At 50.7% G+C, this 18873-nt stretch overlaps 1 protein-coding gene and 1 long non-coding RNA gene across 3 annotated transcripts in view; one reads left to right on the forward strand and one right to left on the reverse strand.

Moving 5' to 3' along the window:
* Positions 1–7082, forward strand: part of LOC128895363 (uncharacterized) — a 44744-nt gene extending 37662 nt beyond the window's left edge. Inside the window, exon 4 of the mRNA XM_054157900.1 lies at positions 6609–7082. Within this exon, the coding sequence (XP_054013875.1) occupies positions 6609–6706 (98 nt within the window). The 3' untranslated portion in view covers positions 6707–7082. The remainder of the gene's footprint in view (positions 1–6608) is intronic.
* The window catches only part of LOC128895368 (uncharacterized), a 92972-nt gene that overhangs the window by 7208 nt on the left and 66891 nt on the right, over positions 1–18873 (reverse strand). The window lies entirely within an intron of this gene.

Here is an 18873-nt window from a genome sequence, read left to right on the forward strand (position 1 = left end):
CAGAAATGATCCGCGGCGGCCATTATCGGCGACGGACATTCAGCTTGGCGATCTGGCCGATCGATCGATCGCGATTGACCACCAGATAAGGCTTGTCCCGTGGAACCGGTAACACAGCGCGGCATCCTTAGACGTACTTTGGGTAAAACGGTAAGCGGACAGCTGCGACCGGTTGCATCACTTTCGCAGCGGATTTAAATCGAGGCTTAAACCTTGGCTTACCGTCGATACGTCGCTCGGCTCGACGGGAAAGTCAGGCTCGGTTTAAATATCGAGAACACGCTTCCCTCGACCCGAACGCCTTCGTTCGGCGCCTCGGAACGTTGGTAATTTGGTTCCTGATTGCCTGGAAACGACTGATAATTACACGCATTAATTTGAGTAGCAGAAGTATAAGTGGCACGAACTTTGAGGACAAACTAATACAACTATTGATACAACGAGCAAGACTCCCGTCGAATTGGGGACATCGTCGACGAAAAACACCCCCTTGGAGCGTCTCTTCTGGAGTAGGAAGAGATATATCGGTCGAGGTCACTCGAATCGGCCGCAAAAGCGGTCGTTCTTTCCGAGTTCTTTGCCAGCTGCGCGAGAGGATCGGGCGTAAAAAGGTGTCCGGTTTGGCAACGCGGTCGCCCATTCACCGTTAACCCTCGAGATAGGTTTGCGGGTTAGAGAGCGAGTACGAGATCACGAGTAAAGGAGTCCGGAGACTCTTCGAGAGGAAAGAAAGAGAAAGAGTGGGACACGGAGGGGAGAATGTCGGAGGCGAGACTCGTTATTCCCTAAAACCGATGACCCTGGTCGAACACGAACGTACGATGATACCTGTACGCGGATAGATCCCCCTCCCGTCCGCGTCTTCTCTCCTGATATGGTCGCTCGTATCGGTGCGTTCGGTTACCAAACTGGACATAAATTAATCCCGTCAAATGTCCTCGTTCGTTAGCCAGCCTGGGACCCGACCGAGTCCCCGTGCCCCCTCCGCGCTGCTAAGCAAGGTTAATCTTAACTTATAGGTATGAGGCTTGCGTAAGCCTGTCTTGTCCTGCCGTTCATCCGATCGCCGCCTCTCTTTCGTCTTTCCTGCTTCTCTCTTTTTACTGCGATCGTAGGATGAGAGCGACCACGTTTCGTCTACCTGTCTTTCAGGCTGCAGTTCGATTCCGATCGAGCAACGGTATGATGGACGATCAAAGACGACGCTCGTAAGCCCTCTGTGCGACGCGCCACGTAGGGTGAGACCGACCAAATTTCGCCTACCCGTTCTCCAGGATGCAGCTCGGTTCAAACCGAGCAACGACTCGTGCAACCTGCTTTATGATAAACCTGATCGAAATATTAGAGAGGAACCTTTCGTTCCGTCATCAATCGGCGGTTCCTACGAACGACACGGCCAGCCGAAAGCAAGCGACAGACGGACCTTTCAACGAAAGTTGACGACTCGTTTGGCTGGTAGCACGCGTTGCTCACGAACCGATGCAATGTCCGAGAATAGATTACTTTTCTATCGAGACGTCAGCCGATCGAACGATTTAATCGGTAGGCCAAGGAGCGCGCATTTGTCCGGCGTATCGGAGCGCAGCTGTCCGGATAACGGTAAGCGTTGTATAGGCGAAGTCGTGCTTCTGTTCGTGGCGCGCGCTTAAATTTAGATCGTTTATAAATCGCGTGCCGATAGCTCGGGTACCTCGGGATCGCTAAGTCCATACTGTAGCTACTATCAAACATATCTACAGCCCCTGAGGGTAATTATCTGAGTTCTTTCGCCACTTTCACCGAATGCTGTAGCACTCCAAGCATTCGAGATTCTACCTGACCGAGATCGTAAAATGTGGAAGAGACCTCCTCAACTGACCAACTCCTCTAGCTCGATTCTTTCACTTGCCTCGGCATTTTAGGCAACGTTTCCGCTTCGGGCCATTACGCATGTATCGAGGTCCGCGGAGGATCGTTGCAGCAAACGATGAAAAAATCCGCGAGCGACTCAACGATAGCCCGGGCCCCGATGAAAAATCTGTTTTAAATCGTCCGTCTAATTGCGATTTGACGAGCTTGTCTGCCTCTGGCCCGAAGGCTCCCGTGCCAGATGATTCGGTCGCGCGTTGCTCCGAGGCCCGTCAACGGTATGATCGATGATCGGCTGGCCGCGCGGGAGCAGGTTACCAAATTTTACGGAGAACCTTAACGAGAGTCCGGCTCTTCCTGTCCTCGAACATCGCTGGAGGTGTAGGTCGCTCTAAAAAGAAAGTTAAACTAACGCGAGGAAGTCGTTATCGTTTTTTTTTTCTCGCTAGCTCGATTTATTCGATAGCTCAAGCAAACCCTTTTCCTTTTCTCATTCTCGGTGTGCGCGCGACGTCCCTTAGAATCAGGCTTTGTCCACGAGACGATGGGAGAGAATGGCAGCAGGAGCAAGGGATAGCGAGAGGGGGAGAGAAAGAGACGGGTGGTCGTTAAAGTCGCTAGTCCGATTTATTTATCGCGAGAAGAAAGGAGGCTTAGCGGGGATCGGTTCGAAGGTTGGTTCATTGAGCGTCCGGTGTCTGGATCAGCGAGTGATTGATAGTGATTTGGCAGATAGCGATCGAAGAACGCGTAGAGGTGTGCACCTGACGGTGCGCGCGCGAGACGGAAAGAAGAAAAGGACGGGCATGAATCGGCGACGATCGGTCGGGGATGAGGAAGAAGGCCAGGAGAGGAAAGCCGAAGGTGGTTGCTTCTGCGGGCCACAGAAACCCGTGGAACCTATTATCCGAGGCGGGCAACCGGCTATCGGTGGGCAGCATCTCACCGTGTGGGTGTCCGAATACCCTTAAGACCCCATAAGTCGAGTGCCACCCTACCGAGAAAACCGCCCCCGCGGACTGCTCGCTAGACACCTCCTTAGACACCCTTTCAATTTCCTATATGCCCCGATAATCATCTACTCGACCGGATCTCACCGCGGGGGTGGCCATCTCCCTTTTTCTTTCTACCTTTCTTCCCTTCCGATTGCTTGTCCCCGTTGACGTCGACGTCGACCTATCCCCGACACTTTCCTCGGGGGTATCGAGGACATCTTGGCTGGACGTAATTGGAAGTATCGCGATCGAGACTCCCGATAGCTGGGACGAGAATATTAGAGGCTGCTTCGAATGTAATCGCGCGTTTAGACACCACAGTGCGTCTAAAAAGAGTGAAACCAATGGGAGAAGTTCGATGGCGAAATCGATCAAATCCAAAATTCCTCGCAACAGCGCACCCCTACCATTCCGGATGGATCGAAAGAAGCCGCGACGAGGCATTGTTTCCGTCGCGACTGTCGCGTAATCTATAGCTCTTAAATTTTCTAAAGTGCTCAATCACCCTGCGTATTTTTATGCAAACACCGTCTCACGAGGATCCCCCGGTCCTCGCAGGCTTCACAATAAAGCCGTGACGTATGAATCTACCGACGACATAAACTCCGCGCGCATATTATTAGCCGCTATTTCAGAAGACTTACGCCAGGGCCCCCTTTTACCTCACCCGAGACCTTTGCGTCGGCCCACGGGCTCGATACTGTTTCGGGGCTCGATCGAAAAACCTTTTCTCCCCCTTTTCGACCATGACGCGATTTCATCGTCGTGGAATAACGGCGAAACGTCGGGAGGAAAAAGAACTGTTTGCCTCAGAGCCACGGATATGTATATTCGTTTAATGGGACTTTTCGTTAAGGAACTCAACAATTATTTCCAAATGTGAGGCCATAATGAAAATAAATTTGGAGAGGTTTTGAAGAGGCCCATGAGGAGAAATCCAAAAGTCCCTTCGATTTTGAAGGAGCCCCGAGCTCGGACCGTCGATGTATAAATGGGCCTCGCGCGGGTCCCGAGTCCGCGGTTGATATATTGCCAAGAAAACGCACACGGGGTTTCCGTAGGCGTGTCGCGGTCCCCGCGCGATCCGGAGTGCAACGGGCGGACATGAAAACGCACGGCGTGTAAACTGTCCAATAAGTAAGGGACCGAACACGAGGGCCCCGGCTCGCAGGGCCCTCCGTTTCTTCTTGTAGTTTGCGCCGTGCGCTGCTGCTGCTGCCTGCGTTTCATAACATACGGCACACGTATCGAGCCGGGAGGGCCCGAGGGACGCCACCGCCGCTATAAAGAATATCCGAGAGACCGAGAATAAAAGCGGTTTGACTTATTTGAACCACTGCGACGGACGGAGAAAGAAACGGAGACAGACGCTGATACACGGCGGGAGTAAGATAGAGAGGGAGAAGGGAGTGAGGGGTGCTGGGTCCTGGGCCCAACCGGCCGCGAGACCTCGCAGCGACAGGGACCAACAGCCGCAGAAGCGGTGGCCGAATACTGCTATATTGCTCGACCTTTGCGATCCGAGCACGCGTGCCCACACACGTCGGCTCGCGGTATCGGGCCGCAAACTTGGGCCTGATGATTCCCCGTACAGATTCAGAGCGCACCTTCGACCCTGATTCTGCAAAATCGTGTTATCAACGTAGACTGCCACCGATCGTTTAGCTTCCGAGGATTGGGTTAACCCTCGAATTGCTTCTAGGTGCGGTTGGGGACGAATCCTGATCGAAGTGGGTCGCGGCGTTTTTAGCCTCCAGGCTTCGGAATCCTCTCCATTGTCAACGAAGAGAACCAGCGCCGGAGATAATTGAAAGATAAATCGGATCGCGTTCGGAAGCCTCGTTCTATAATAAACCTTGTCACACCTAGAGAGCCCACGAGTCAAATTTTTGAGCTCAGTCATCAGCTGAGGTAGAGAGGGTCGTTTACCTTTCAGATGCCTTATACGCGTTGCGTATTTTTTGACGTAGACGGAACAATGGTGTATTCATCGGCAAAGGAATATCTACTATTTTAAACGTGACAGTATCGATTCGTTTAACAGTTTCTAATTACTCGACAGTTTACTATTTCGTTGGAACTATCAGTTAAATGCCAACAGCGTTACCTCTAAAACGGGCCCCGCGAGTAACGATGCCATATGTAAATAATCCGATACGGTACGGTTACACTTTAAATGCTAAGTGCGTTAAACGATAGCTTCTACAAAGGCATGTGACGAGTGTTACAGTGGACAACTTTGTCTCCTCGTTTGAACGTCATAGGAATCGCGTCAGGTGATCCACAAACCGTGTAACTGGAATACAATTTATCGATGATCGCGATTAGACGACTAGCGTTAACCAAACGTGGTACAATCTTCCACAGAAGACCGACGAAACGACTGTATAAATCCTTTCGAACAGGATGGCTGCAATGAGCTCCACATGCTAGGATGCACGTTGTAGACAATCTTATATGGTGCACTGCCTTATATGATAAGAGCGTTAAACGACAGTTTCTACAGAGGCACGTGACAGCGTTACTGTGGACAACTTTGTACGCGCAAAAGTAAGACAATTTACCGATGTTAACTATTTAAACGACGAACAAACTTGGTGCAATCTTCGTGACAACAATTGCTCCGATCGGTCAGGTCACGCCATCTACAGCACCACCGCGATGAATACTTGAAAAACTACAAATACTGTACGTCTCCAACTCGGTGTACCCTTTAACCGCGTGTACCCTACTCAACCACAAAGCCAGCGTCTTGTACGTCAACAGCGGAGCCGCGCGCGTGGATGGCTGCGATGAAAGGAGCCGGGCCACTAAGTGACGGTAATTATCGTGAAAACAGTGATTTTTCGCAGCATCGCGCAAGGCTATTTTTAGAGGCCGACTCACGACAACCGAGACTCCGTTAAGAGGCGACGTTTACGCGCGACTCCGACACCGATTCACGCACACTGGGTCGACATGCTGGACCGCGAGGACTTCCTAGTCTGGAAAAATGATCGTCGTTGTCCTCGAAGTAGTCCTTCCCTGAAAGTATCGTGTCCCGACTAGCTTTCTCCACTCTACCGCGTTTAGATCTCGCGTTATCGATACCATTACAACGTATCATTCCGTCCGTCGTTAAGGAGTTGCGCAACATCTGCTTGGAACCTGTCAAGCGGTGCTCTGGCGTCGTCGTAACGTCCAGCCAGCTTTTAAATCGTCATGCAAATGCGGGAAGTCGGGCTGCAATGGCTAGCGCTGCTCGCCGAGGACATTCGCTGTTATTTACTTCCAGTCGCCGAGTACTTCTGTTGGAGATCCGCAGTCTTCGAGGCGAGTTACCCGGGGTAGATCGCTTTCCAGTGCAGAGGGTTGGCCGAGGAGCTTTTGGACATCTGCTGTACGGCCACTCGGAGCAGGATTGCTTGCCGAACAGTAATTTTGAAATCCTAAACATCGATAAACTGTCTTCCTTTAGATGTTTAAGTAGGAGACGCTGTTGTCCACTGCAACACTATCGCATGTTTTTTAACCGACTTCGAAAAGGAGGAGGTTACTCAATGCGACATGTATATTTTTTTTTTTTGTAAAGCAAAATTGATTTGTTCAACGAGCTGTAGCACTTACAGCGTCGAGTAGCGATATATCCTCCTTGGCACTCAAAGGGTTAACATCTTTCAAATATTCCTCGATCCTCGAGACAATGGCGATAGGCTACGAGCATACAAATGTTTCAAGTGGCTCCAAAAGTAAAAATACCTGAAGGCGATAATTTTCTGTTCGCAGGGTATTCCGTCGGAGTCCAAGGGATAAGGAGAACCATGTCCCGTTTCCTGGCCAGCTGTCGGAAGCGAGGACCCACGCGTCGAAGAAGAGGCGCTTAAGACGAAGGAGCGAGAGGTCGAGGATGAAAGAGCGAAGCGGCCAGCACAGCGGATCCTTTCAGAAGCGGGAATGTTTATCTACGTAATATTTGCTCACGCGGCCGAGAGGCGTGCGCGCCCGTCTGGTGAAATTTGTTTAATTTCGCCCGAGTGTTAATTTTATATAATTTTTACCGCAAACCTCGCGCAACTGCATCGCGTACGGAGCACCGCGAGGGCGATTTCGCAGCCCGTTTAGAGGATCCCTGTGTTTTTCAACTCTCGCGACCGACCGTGTCTTTGGCAACGTTTACTCCACAGTCTCGCCAAGTTCAAGATATTGTAAAACGTCTGTGTAAAGCTATTTCTTGGAAATATACTTGCAATCATACCCCTACATTGAGTTTCAATGACGAACCCCTGTCTCGTAGTAAACTTATCCTATTCGATTCTGCCCGCAAGGCAAAATTGAGACATTCTCTGCATCGCGTCAAGAGGAAGGGTTTCAACCTGGCAGCTCGCGTCAGACTCGCCGGTGTTTGCAACATTACTCCCACTTGGAGTTCCAACGATAAGTACCCGATGTAACCCAGATTTATCCGAGACCTATAGGCCGTGTAAAGTTGTTTCTTCGAGATATATTTGCAACGCGACTCCCACCTCGAGTTTCGACGATAAACAACCGACTAGCTCGAGAGAGCCAACGCTAGATCGTTGAAAACATCGACGCACCGACTTTTAAAGAGATAGCCTCGGACCGTGAGTCCCTGGCGGCCGTGTTCTCGGTCCGAAAGCCTACCGGAATGTCCTTTCCAGTCGCGTTATCTGAAAGCGTTTCATGCCCCGTCAAGCAGGAGAACGACGTCACGCCTCGGTCCGTCACCGCGTGAAAATCGAGTCCACCTTCGAGCGCGAGCACTGGTGGCAGCGCCAGCGCCTCGAGGTCGTCGGGATTCGAGTCGTCTCGTTCCAATCGGAAGAAGTCGCTACGTCGGTCATAAAATTGCTCGCGATAGGTCGATTAGGTTAAAAAACCCGTATTTGCTGCGTTGAATCTAGTGGTAACTGACAGTCACCTCTCGAGTGCGAATGGTTCATTTCTAGAGAGGTAAGGAAACTGGAAGTACAACGATGCAATAATTCGCAATACGATGATAGTCTGATCGCTACCCTCGAAGATCGAGGAAGGTAAGTTGAACGAACATCGAATTTTGTCGTCAACCGAGGATCCATCCCAGCTTATCGTACCTCGGAAATTTATGAATATTGCCAAGCGATTCACCGGTTATTTATCGAGAAAGTTATCGCGCGGTACATTACGCGTCGATACTGATCTACGCTTCGCGTGGGTGGCTTCCCGCGTTGCGACGTCGAATAAAGTTTGCCTCCGCGGATGGGAGATCGCTGTTCGCCGCGACGGCGTTAGTCGAAGCTGGCACGCTTCGATTAATTTCGTCTATTAGCGTGCAATCGCCAGAACGATAATGGCAACTGGCAAACAGGAACAACCGCGTAACCAGCGTTCCAATAATTTCATTAAAATTGACAAGGGACAACTCCGGGTCTTCGAGGTATGATTTTTCTTTTTTCTTTTTTGCCCCCCCCTCGCGAACCAATCGTGGCAAATTCAATTTCCTCCCCGCGCGGATCGTCGCGGTCGGGATATCGCAGCTGGTCGCTCGTAATTGATTCCGTTTAATAAACCGGACTTTAGTTTCGATATCGGGAAACAACGCAGCGATTTCGTTGAAATGCATCACTGGACGAACGGAGGAAGGCTTACGGAGGTAAGTAGACCGCCATGCGATCCATTTCGCTGTTTTTTTTTTTTAAATAACGAACAGGTCATCGTGTAATCCCGCTCCGGCTTATTGAAACCACGCGCGCAACGGGGTTACGATTACAATAGTTTTTGGAACGCCAGAGATATCTATGCGTGGGATACAGATGGGCGACATTTTTTTTTCGAATAACAGACTAGGTTATCCCGTTCAATTTACAAGGAAATGGACGTTTCACAGGTTCCTGTTGTCCTCGGCTATTACAACACATTCCATTTATGACACGAAGGAACTTTACAAATTGCAAACATATTTCACACTTTCGACTATTTCCATCGTCGTTGATTGTTATTTATTCGCAAATTATTCGCGCGTTGCGTATTTAAAAGATGTTTAGTACAGAAAATTAACCAGTGCCATTAAGAAAATGTGAAGTAAATTTGAAGATACTCGGAGCTGTACACGGAACTGCATTATACCACGTGCAATCGCATACATAAATTACTTTTATCGTCCAATTCGCAGCTGATACTTTCGTAACATTAATGGTGAGTAGACGATGGCCATGAAATACATACAGAACTCTAGAAACTTCGAGTACATTTTGCTTTCATATTTATTGCGTTCATTAGCATTATTTGCGATGTATCTCCACAATGTTCGATTCCGCAGGAAAAAAAGATACGAACTCGACGGTTTAGTTTTCTTTTCTTTGTGAGAGAAAGAAGTTTAGAAAATACGGGAGTCCACGTTATTTCGAAACGAGCATCGAGCAATATAGCGGAGCCTGAATGATGCCGGGAAGAGGAGAGATGCGAGGAAGGTACGTTTCGGGCCTCAGGCCCTGAGCTGCGCGCGACGATCGCCGTCTGACCCACACGCGCGAGAATTCCAGCTAGCTGACCCAACTGCGCGTTTAGGCGTCGCACCCACACGGCCACCTTCACCCAGCTGAAGGCACACGTGCGTCCTACGCGCGACACCGACCACGAGATTTCTGCTTTTCGCGTACATAACGGCTCGCGCAGGAATTTCTCACGAGACTACATCGCGCGGGGCCCACTAATTTGGAATGTTAAAAATAGGCGCTTTTTCTAAAACTTCGCGATCGTAGATGTTTCGAGAAGAGGCGTTACTTCCGTCAGAATAGTTAAAAAAAATCATCAATGCACTTATTATTTGAATAATTTCGACAGCTGGCGTATATCTTTTTAAGTTTTCTTCAAAAGAGTTAAGCAGCGAAATGGATAAACACTGCCCCAAAAGTGGGTCAATCGGATTCTTCGGTATGACAAAACTTTAGGTTGCTCGGTTGATACAGGTCGCCGACGAACGCCCCCGTTGGTGCATTCTATTAAAACGATAGGAAAATGATAAAGCCGGTGATTAATGGCGGCGCGCGGAAGGTGAAGGATTAATGGGGGACTGCGGCCGCGGCTACCAGATCGGCGGACGGTATATAATGCTAATGCGAATTGACCGGTGAATGCGAAAGCCCGTTACACACTGTTGCACGGAACGGAGCTGGTAACTTCATTAACCGTGACAAAACGAGACGCGCGGTTTCATAGAAGAATGCGAGTTGACGTCTTACTGAACTTCCAATGCGCGAAGCGAAACCCGAGCCGTGCCGCGCAGCGCCACGCCACGACGACGTCCAGCCACGCGTAATATATGCGCGTGTTTGTCATTACGCGCGCTTAATAAATTTGCCCGCTCGCGATGCGATTTATGCGTCTTCGAACGAAAATTAATTCGCGCTCCGCCGCAGGGTGATGCGTCATTTTCGTAATTCAACTCGACGCCGTAGACTCGTCCTACGGGCCCTGCGGAAATCCTCTGCGGTTTCCCACACTTTTCTCATTCTCGTCTCGATTCCGCTCTGATTTTCGGTCCAAAAATTCCGAATCCTCGAGATACCTCTATCACGGAAAGAAAGAGAGAAGAAAGGACGGTTCGTATGCGAGAGTCTTGCATTAGCATACAGGCTCGTTCGGCACGGGCTGTTTCATAGGTGGTTAGTCGGCACGCGACCGTGAGAGGTCCGGGCGTAACGAGTCGAACCCGCCAGAGGAGGGATTTCGAGCACGCAATGTTTTTTGTTGGCCTCTAAACAAAAGCTACGGGACCGAAGGATCGATGAAGGAAACGGAGACGCGTGTCGCTCGCCATGGCGCGGTGGAAACCACGCGGAGACGAAAAGGTGGAAATGAGAGGAGGAGACGACCGACTCTGCGCGACAGCCTTAGAGGTTTTAATGTTATGCGGGATTCCCTCACCCCGTGAACGAGACGAGAGGGAGACAGAGGGGAGAGAAGGTCCGGGCCCCGGGAGTCTCTCCTGCTCGTAGGAAGCCGTTAACCCACTTGTTCGTCGTATACTAATGAGGATGAAAATGAGATGACTGCGTTTATTTTAATTTCATCAGGTGCAAAGGACGTCAGCCGTGCGCCGCGGTTGTACACCTGCCCACGGCTCGTGCCGATGGACCGAGGTGGTCCGCCGCGAACTTTCCACCTTGGCGACTTTGGCTTTCCCTTTTCGTTTGATCGTCCTTCGAAGGTCGAAAAAAGTCATCTGTCTCGTAAAATGCAGGGAACCTCTACCCTTCGCGCACCTGGATGGCCACGAGTTGCACGAAACGCCAAAGAAGGTTAGGAACTTGGACAACAAAGTTTGCGCTGCGACATGCGTGAAAAACTATTTATACGGAACGTACAGTCGAAAATGATGCCTTTGCTTCACACTTAACCAACCGGATTCGTAAGCAACATAATTATATGCGAGTGGAACGTTTAGTTACACAAGGCTAATGAACAACGTAGTCAGCATAGTCAAATACCGAGATGTCCAGTAGCGAAGGAGGTTCCTATGACCGCGTGTACACCAAAGGACGAATGTACGCGGGACAGATCAAAGTAGGCGAGCTATACGATGGGTTTAGGTCAGATTTTCTAGGCTCCGATCAACATTTCCTATTCCCACGCGATTGTTTCTTCTTCAAGGCTGACTCTAGCAACTGGAATCTCGACAGATATTCTTAGAAACCATTCCTATGCGCGCCACTTCACTAGCAACCGGTAGCATAGTCTACGTCATCCACTCGGCTTTGTCAACACTTTATTCCGAACACTTGTCATTCACGCTGGGCTATGATCCATCTAGGAAAGACACGTCGAACATGTGACATATCGGATCGACATTTTTATTCGCTTTATCCTTTTTCGTATAGAACGTAGCAACATGTACCCGATCGAGTATTCGAAGACGTACGGTCATTCCAGGTTCTCTTCGCCGACATCAACGGAATGGAATCGCCCAAAGATCGATCCCGCAATCCGTCGAAACGTATACGTTAAGCTTCCAGCCGAGAATCAAGAGGAAAAAAAAAACGGTCGATGGAGAAAGCTCTTGGCAATCGTCTCTCGGCGGTTACTTCTTTGCTTAACAATGGGTGCCACTGCTACCTATATTCCGTTACGCTTTCGCCGTGATTGGTCCCGAAGCATCGACTGTCGAGGATCCACCACGGCTGGAGATAGACGAGCGAACTCTTTACGTATGCACGATTGTCTCCCAGAGGGAGAGATCGAGGAGGAGAGCGAAAAGAACGAGCGCAAGGGCGCGGAAGGGGGTGCACGGTAAGAGGAAGGACGACAGGAAGGAAAGGGTTTCTCGGCATCCATCCTCACGGTTCAACGACGATGCCTCCGAGACGGCCATCTATCTCAGGGGTGTGATCTTTCTGCCCCCTCCCCGCAATCCCCGTGGAACGGACGTACGCGGGGGTCACAATGGTTTGCATACACTTTCCCATAGGGATGACACCGTGCGGATGTATACCTGGACCTTTAAACGCCGCCCGAAGAGAGAAAAGGGACACGTAACGTATGGAGATCTATGCAAAATCGCGCGGTACCTGAGCAAGGTTGTATCCCGTCCGATACCACGGGGTCACCCTTTCCACGGTGTTTATTGTTCCAGATCGACGGGAGAAGGGTTGCGCGCTAGCCCGTACCCTCTCCGCCCCTACACCCCTTTTCCCGCAGAGGCCTGCCGTCGCCTTCTTCCTGGCTGTTCTCTCCCGACGGAGCCACCCTTGAATTTTAAATTATGCAACGACCCGGCCACTGCACACTGCGCAAGGGAGCGACGAAGAGACACCGAGAGGGACGCGGTGCAGGCTCAACCAGGTATATTCAAATGGGCATATTACCTGGGCTCTTCCTATTCAAACAGCCCGAGCTACCTCGTAACCCCCCCCCTCCCCCCACTCCCGATCATCGGAGATTTATAATAAAAGCAACCAGCGTCGATGCCACCACCAACGAAGACTGTGGGAAAGATTCTCTCACGGTGTGTCTCTCCGCTTCCGCTTCTTCCGACCGTGAGCTGTTTTGCCTATCGGACGCGAGGATCCTCGTCAGAGGGGGGAGCAGCCACGATGCCGAGGACACGCGGCTCGGGACCAATGCGTTTGCATCTTCTCGAACGATCCGTGGTCGAAGGGTTCGATCTGGTCTCTCACGGAAAACCGTTGCCAATCGTCGTTGATTCGAGACTTTCCAACGGACATTCTTCGATAGAACCGCGGATTCCGGCTATCCGGCGAATTCGTTACGTTCCAACCGATCTGGGACAGCTGGGGGTAGTTTGTTCGCTCGCAAGCCTTTCTATTCGTACGACAGGCCTGCGGTTCCAAGTCTGAGAGCTGAGATTTCGCGCGTAGCGTTGGCTTTGCTCGGGAGACCAGCTAATTCCTGCTTCTTGGCGCCCTTGACACCGTCTACGCGACTAGTCAAACAAATCCATGTGCATTAATGCAGACGTGTACAGATACTGACGTTATTTTCGTAAAGCAAAATTGATTTTTTCAACGAGTTATAGCACTTACAGCTTCGAACAGCGATATATTGTTTGTTTTGAAAGTGTATGGATATCGTTCCTTGGTACTCAAAGGGTTAAGAGCAGAATCGGAGAAGTCTGCAGCACGTGGCAATGTTTTTCTCGCGCGGTAATCAGACGCGTCTGGTCCTACGGTGGGTTAAGGTCATCCCCCTTGTCGCGGAATCGGGAATTAATGCAACGCATCGCTCCGAGACTGGCTACCTAAAGCCAGGCGTAATATGCAAATGTCTGGAGACCGGCTCGCGCCTCGACGAAACGAGGAAGAGAATGGAAGATATCCCCCCCCCCCCCCCGGCTCACACACACACACACCTTCCACCTTTCCTTCGCTCGCCCTTTCTATCTCGACGGCGGCGTCGCCTTCCGCTTGGCGTTCTTTCTCATCTCGCGAGAGCGTTGGGACCGGCATCCCAACCGCGGCGAACGGGAAGAAAAAGAAGGAACGAGTCGATATACGCAACCTCTATAATTCGTTCTTACTCGTACACGCGTTCCCGTCCTCTCATTTTTTCGACTTTTTTCCCGCCCTACCCGGTATATCTCCGTCGTGCGCGCACCGACTCTTCCGACAGATAAATAATTCATCGAGGCTGCATGCTTTATGACGATTATGCTAATCCACGTGAACCTGTTACCACCGTTTACCCAAGCGCATGCAGCCTGAATGGACGATGCAGGAATTGTGCGCGCCGGCCGATCCTTCGCACGCGTCCCGTGAAACGTCCAGCATGAGACACGGGCTCAGGGCCAGGGATGCGTCCAGATGCACCGGTATCGTGTTCCTCGAGGTCGCTTTATCCAGTTTTTTTTCCATATTAGCACGCATCTTTTACACGCAGTCCATTTATTAGCATTCGTCAAACATCTCCTGACACGTTTGACCCGGTAGGCTCGTGCGCGTCCTCAAGAGCTCGTCATCGCTGGTTCTTTTAGCTCTTGCGCTGTAGTATGCTAAAATTGGCAATCCAAACTTTAGGCACACACTCCAGCTACACATTTTAGCTGCATGCTTTAGCTACGCCTAGGTACACACGTGTGTAAAAATGTTAGCAAACATGTGTCTAGTAATAGTTTGCAAGAAAGAATCTTATTTCGCGACAGTGCGTGTTGCGAAGTGTCTTCCGTCCATTTCGATGCATACCTCGACACGGTTCCACGTGGAGGTTTGCACATGCTCAAGAATTCTAGGTTTTTCCGTTATTTCTCGACGAGTTAAAAGAAGACGGTTGAGATAACTGCCTCGCAATACATGCTTTGTAACTTGAAAACTATTGAATCCTAGAAAGTTGCCAGCGTTCTTTGGCTAATTTCGACGAGTACGATGAGCATTCTCGAGTGTGTGCGGAGCTTAACGAGAAAACGCGCCGGGACAAGCGTCGAAATAGGCGGGAAACACTTGGAACATAGATCGGTGGACGATGAGTCTGTCCAGCGATAAGCTAGCGAACACTTTGGGAAATAAAAAGGGCCCTTGTTACCCTTTTCGACGGTACGTATTATCCATCGAGAGGAGCCTAGTGGAAGCGAGGTGGACAGGTGCTCGACGAGAGGGTCCGTTCTCGAAATGTGGGAAACCGATGACCCCTCCCTCTCTCTATGGGTCCCCTTCCTCATCACCTAGGGTCTTTTTCTCTGTCCTTGGCACAATGACCCCGTCGAGATTCCTTTTTTCGTTCCATTAACGTTGCATCACTCCACGGTCCGAGTTTCGGCCGATATTTATCGCGCGCGATGGAGAAAACCTGTCAGCTTATCGTCAACGACACGGGGCCACGTTGTCACCCGGTACATTAAGACCGTTTGGCCGGCAATTCGCTTGATTTACACGCAGAAGCGAGCCGCGCACGCCGGAGAAGAGAACAGATTTTCGGACACGCGCTGTTAAGTAGTACGCGTTCCACTTCGTCGAGTGTTTCCGTGGCTGTCGGCAGGCACCTGGCTACTATCGTAACGAGATCCGCAGCCTAACCGATAGACCGCGATTTACGAGTCGTCTGGAAGCTGTTACTCAATGCTTTCGAGCGACGCCGTCCACCGAAGTGATAACTCAACCGCTGGTTTTCTTTTCTTTTTTCATTCTCTCGTGAATTTTGTTTGGACTACGGGAACACGGTTTCTCGCGGCCTGCAATTTTTACGAGTCGAGTCGTTTATGATAGGCCTTTCAGCAACGGATCAGCCCCTGTCCCTTGTTTTTACGTTAGAATGTAACAGATTGATTTACTCGGACAAATTGGCCGCGCTGTTCGTGGCTCGCGACGTGTTAACGATCCACTTTACATACAAAGCAAGAACTCGCCAAGTCTACTATGTATGTCTGAAACATGTCCGATCGGTCGGACAGCCGTTCCACCTTCGTTAGGAAGGAATCGAGCACCTCGCTCCAGCGACACGTCAATCCTCCCTCGTCCACCGTACCTGTATCGCTTCATCGAACGGGCATCGTCGATAAACCTCGTAACGAAGTATCCAGGGGAGTAGCAGTTTTCGTTTTACTGACTAACCAGTGCCGAGGATTACCTCGATTCTCGGTTTAGAATCGGCGTCGTAAAGCAGACCTTTCCTCCCTCTCCGTACGCGCGCGACGAAACGTTCCCCACGGCGTGGGAGGATAGTCGATTTTCTCGAGTCGAGCAGACCCAGGAAATCGAACCGCGGCGTCGAGGCCGGCGCTGGGTCTCTTATCGCCGTTCCAGCTTCCTCTGCTCGACCGTTATTAGCGTTGCCAGTTATCCAGGACTATCTAATAAATTGTTCGCGAAGGTGGCGTCGTGACGCGTGTGTGCGTTTACGGTTAGACTCGTTCCCGACCGCCAGCCGCAAAGAGACGTTCGCGTGGCTTCTGTGGACTTTGCAGTTTCTCGCCGGAAGCGTGTGCGTGCGTGTCGAACTCGAAATTCAGTTACGAGTCCCGAACGAATCCGAAATTATCCTCCGTGCTCGAGATTCTCAGCTAGCGGGAGAGTTTCGAGCGAACGGAAGGAAAAGTCCGCTGGGAATCCCGCGCTGGTTATCGTCGCTGTTTGAAGACCTAGGAATACGTTAAAAGTATTTCGTCCGTGGTTACATAGATCCAATAGCTGAATTGTTTATCGTTGGAAGATCCATTACTCTCACCCTCGTGATAGGTGTCTTGATTGCGCAACATCCTCCGGTCGTCGGAAAGAGTGTCGAAGAAAAAATGATCCAGCTTGCACCGAACGTGCACGTCCACCTGAGAAACACGGCTTCCTCCAGGTGCGCGCCGCGACCTGTTCCGAAAGGTGTCTCCTTTTCGTCATCGCGGAGCTCTGTCAATGGGGAGATACTCGATTCACTGAAAGCGCGACATCCGATCGTTCCTATTTCGCTTCGATTAGAATCGAGGGCTGTGCACGTGACGCTTAGGGATGTCACGCCGTGTCTCCAGCGACGGGCTCAAATCGATTCGATCTTCCTTTATGTAACTTATTCTTTTAACCTCTGTTGCGTATATTTTATTTTATCTTGAAGGGAAGAAATTAGAATTTCAACCCCTCCTCGGACGTTCTTCTTTTGAGATTCAACCCTTTGCACTTCGAATTATATTCCAATTTCGTTACCAGCAGCTCCGAATGCTTTCAAGAGTTTCTTTTAAATCATCCGGCCATAATTTTGACTTTTCCATGAATCTAACCAAGGCTTGCGTTACGAAAACCGTTTCGCCGAAGGTTCTGGACTTCCGGGAGAAGTTTGAGCTCGAATCCGTCGCTACCAGCACCCCGAGCAGTGGCATCCACGTCAATAGAGCAGGTAGAGGAGGTAGACGGACCCGTGCTCGGTTGCGATCTGGAAGCAAACACCCTTGCGCGTTCCTCCCTCTTGACGGGAAGGCTAAGCGGTGCCTCCAACGACGATCGACACCGCGACTCCAGCTCAAAGAGGTGAACGTATCCTGCGATGGCTGCGGGCCGTGTTAACGCGCCTCTTCTATTATGCCGCGCAACTCGAGCCCAGGGCCGACCTGCGGAACCGTTTAGGGAAATTTCCTTCCACTGTTATTCAAACGAGGGTCCAACCGAAAACGCGACCCGTCCGCGCTGCCCCATAAACGTATGCATATCGATCATTCTTCGATTGGATGAATGCGTGAATGAACCGCAGCAACCCTTTCGCCCAAGACTCTCCAAAAGGTGCCAACGGTTTTTTTTCGCTTGTCTGTCTCGACGAGTCTTGTTCGCCGTTGGTGGCTCTTCTAAGTTGGAGAATTTTCGCGATCTTACGCTACCAGTACCGCATCCAGGAACTGTTTCTCCGACAGTAATCCTTCGTCGATAATCGCCGGTCACGACGAGCAGCTTCGGAGCGCCATAAAACCAGTGAGCAACGTTTCTCAGTCCAGCGAGCGGAAAGACGCTACCGTGGCAGACTGGTCGTTAGGCTTCGAAGGGAGGCTGCGAGGAAAAGACGAGGCTAACTCGTGAAACGAGATGGTAAACCAAGGGGGAATTAGCGGTCTATTCAATTATTGTAATTTACTTCTCAAACACAAACAGTAGGAAGCTCCCGTCGCTGGTTTCCGTGGCTGCACGCGCGCTACCTCGCGTTCCCGCTCGGGAAATTCATCGTTCGCGATAGCTTAACGCCTGCTGTCGGTGGGAAGATACAGTAAAAATACAAGAACTTATGCTTCGCATTGGTGACCGTCTCGTTGAAATGCGCGCGTTACCGCTTACAGGTCCGCTCAGCTCTCACGGTTACCGCTCGCTCCAGTCGACCAGCCGAAGTTGGACACAGCGAACAGTGGTGGGGTACGACTCTCGATCGTGGATTCCAAGCGCCAAATTTTATCGATATCCGAGTAGCTGCTGTCCCTCTTTTCAGTCCTGATTGGCTGTCGTACCTGTCGCGACGCGCGATACATTTTTCTTCGCGAGCAAAGTGGAACGTGTGCGAACGCGGCCCCACCGGTGTTTTGAAATACTTGTGGCTAGGATTTCCGAAGGATTTATCTCAAGAAGCCGTGTCTCTCGCGACTCGCGCACGGTGACCGGTGCTCATAACCGGACGCACTGGCGCGACGTTGGATATATACGAGGCAACGTGCTCGGCGGAGAAAAAAAAAAAAACAGAGCCAGGAATGTCACCTGTTTGTGCAAGTATCGACGCATTATCCCATTGCGTCGCGATAAAATCGAGCTTAAAAGCAAAACAGGATATTACTCAAGCGCGAAAACATTTCGTCTTGGGAAACGGCCCGTCGTCGGTCTTGATTTATAATATTGGCATCTTCTCGCTGCCGAGCGTCGAGAAAATAGCGGCGTTCTCTTCATTTTTTTTTTCTTCTTCATTTGCAACGATCAGGAGCGGCGACAGAGTTTCTCAGCCGGTGGCACTCCGAACTGGCATATTAATTACCATCGCAGACATCGTCGTCGTCGATTATCGGTTTACGAGCGTCGTAAAGTTGGTATCCGACGCTAGCGTCGCGACGCGAAATACGTTTCCTTAAGGCTCACTTTGGGAAATTTAGGACAGACAC

Source organism: Hylaeus anthracinus, unplaced genomic scaffold (genome assembly GCF_026225885.1).
Source record: "Hylaeus anthracinus isolate JK02 unplaced genomic scaffold, UHH_iyHylAnth1.0_haploid 5, whole genome shotgun sequence".
Classification (NCBI taxonomy): Eukaryota; Metazoa; Arthropoda; class Insecta; order Hymenoptera; family Colletidae; genus Hylaeus; species Hylaeus anthracinus.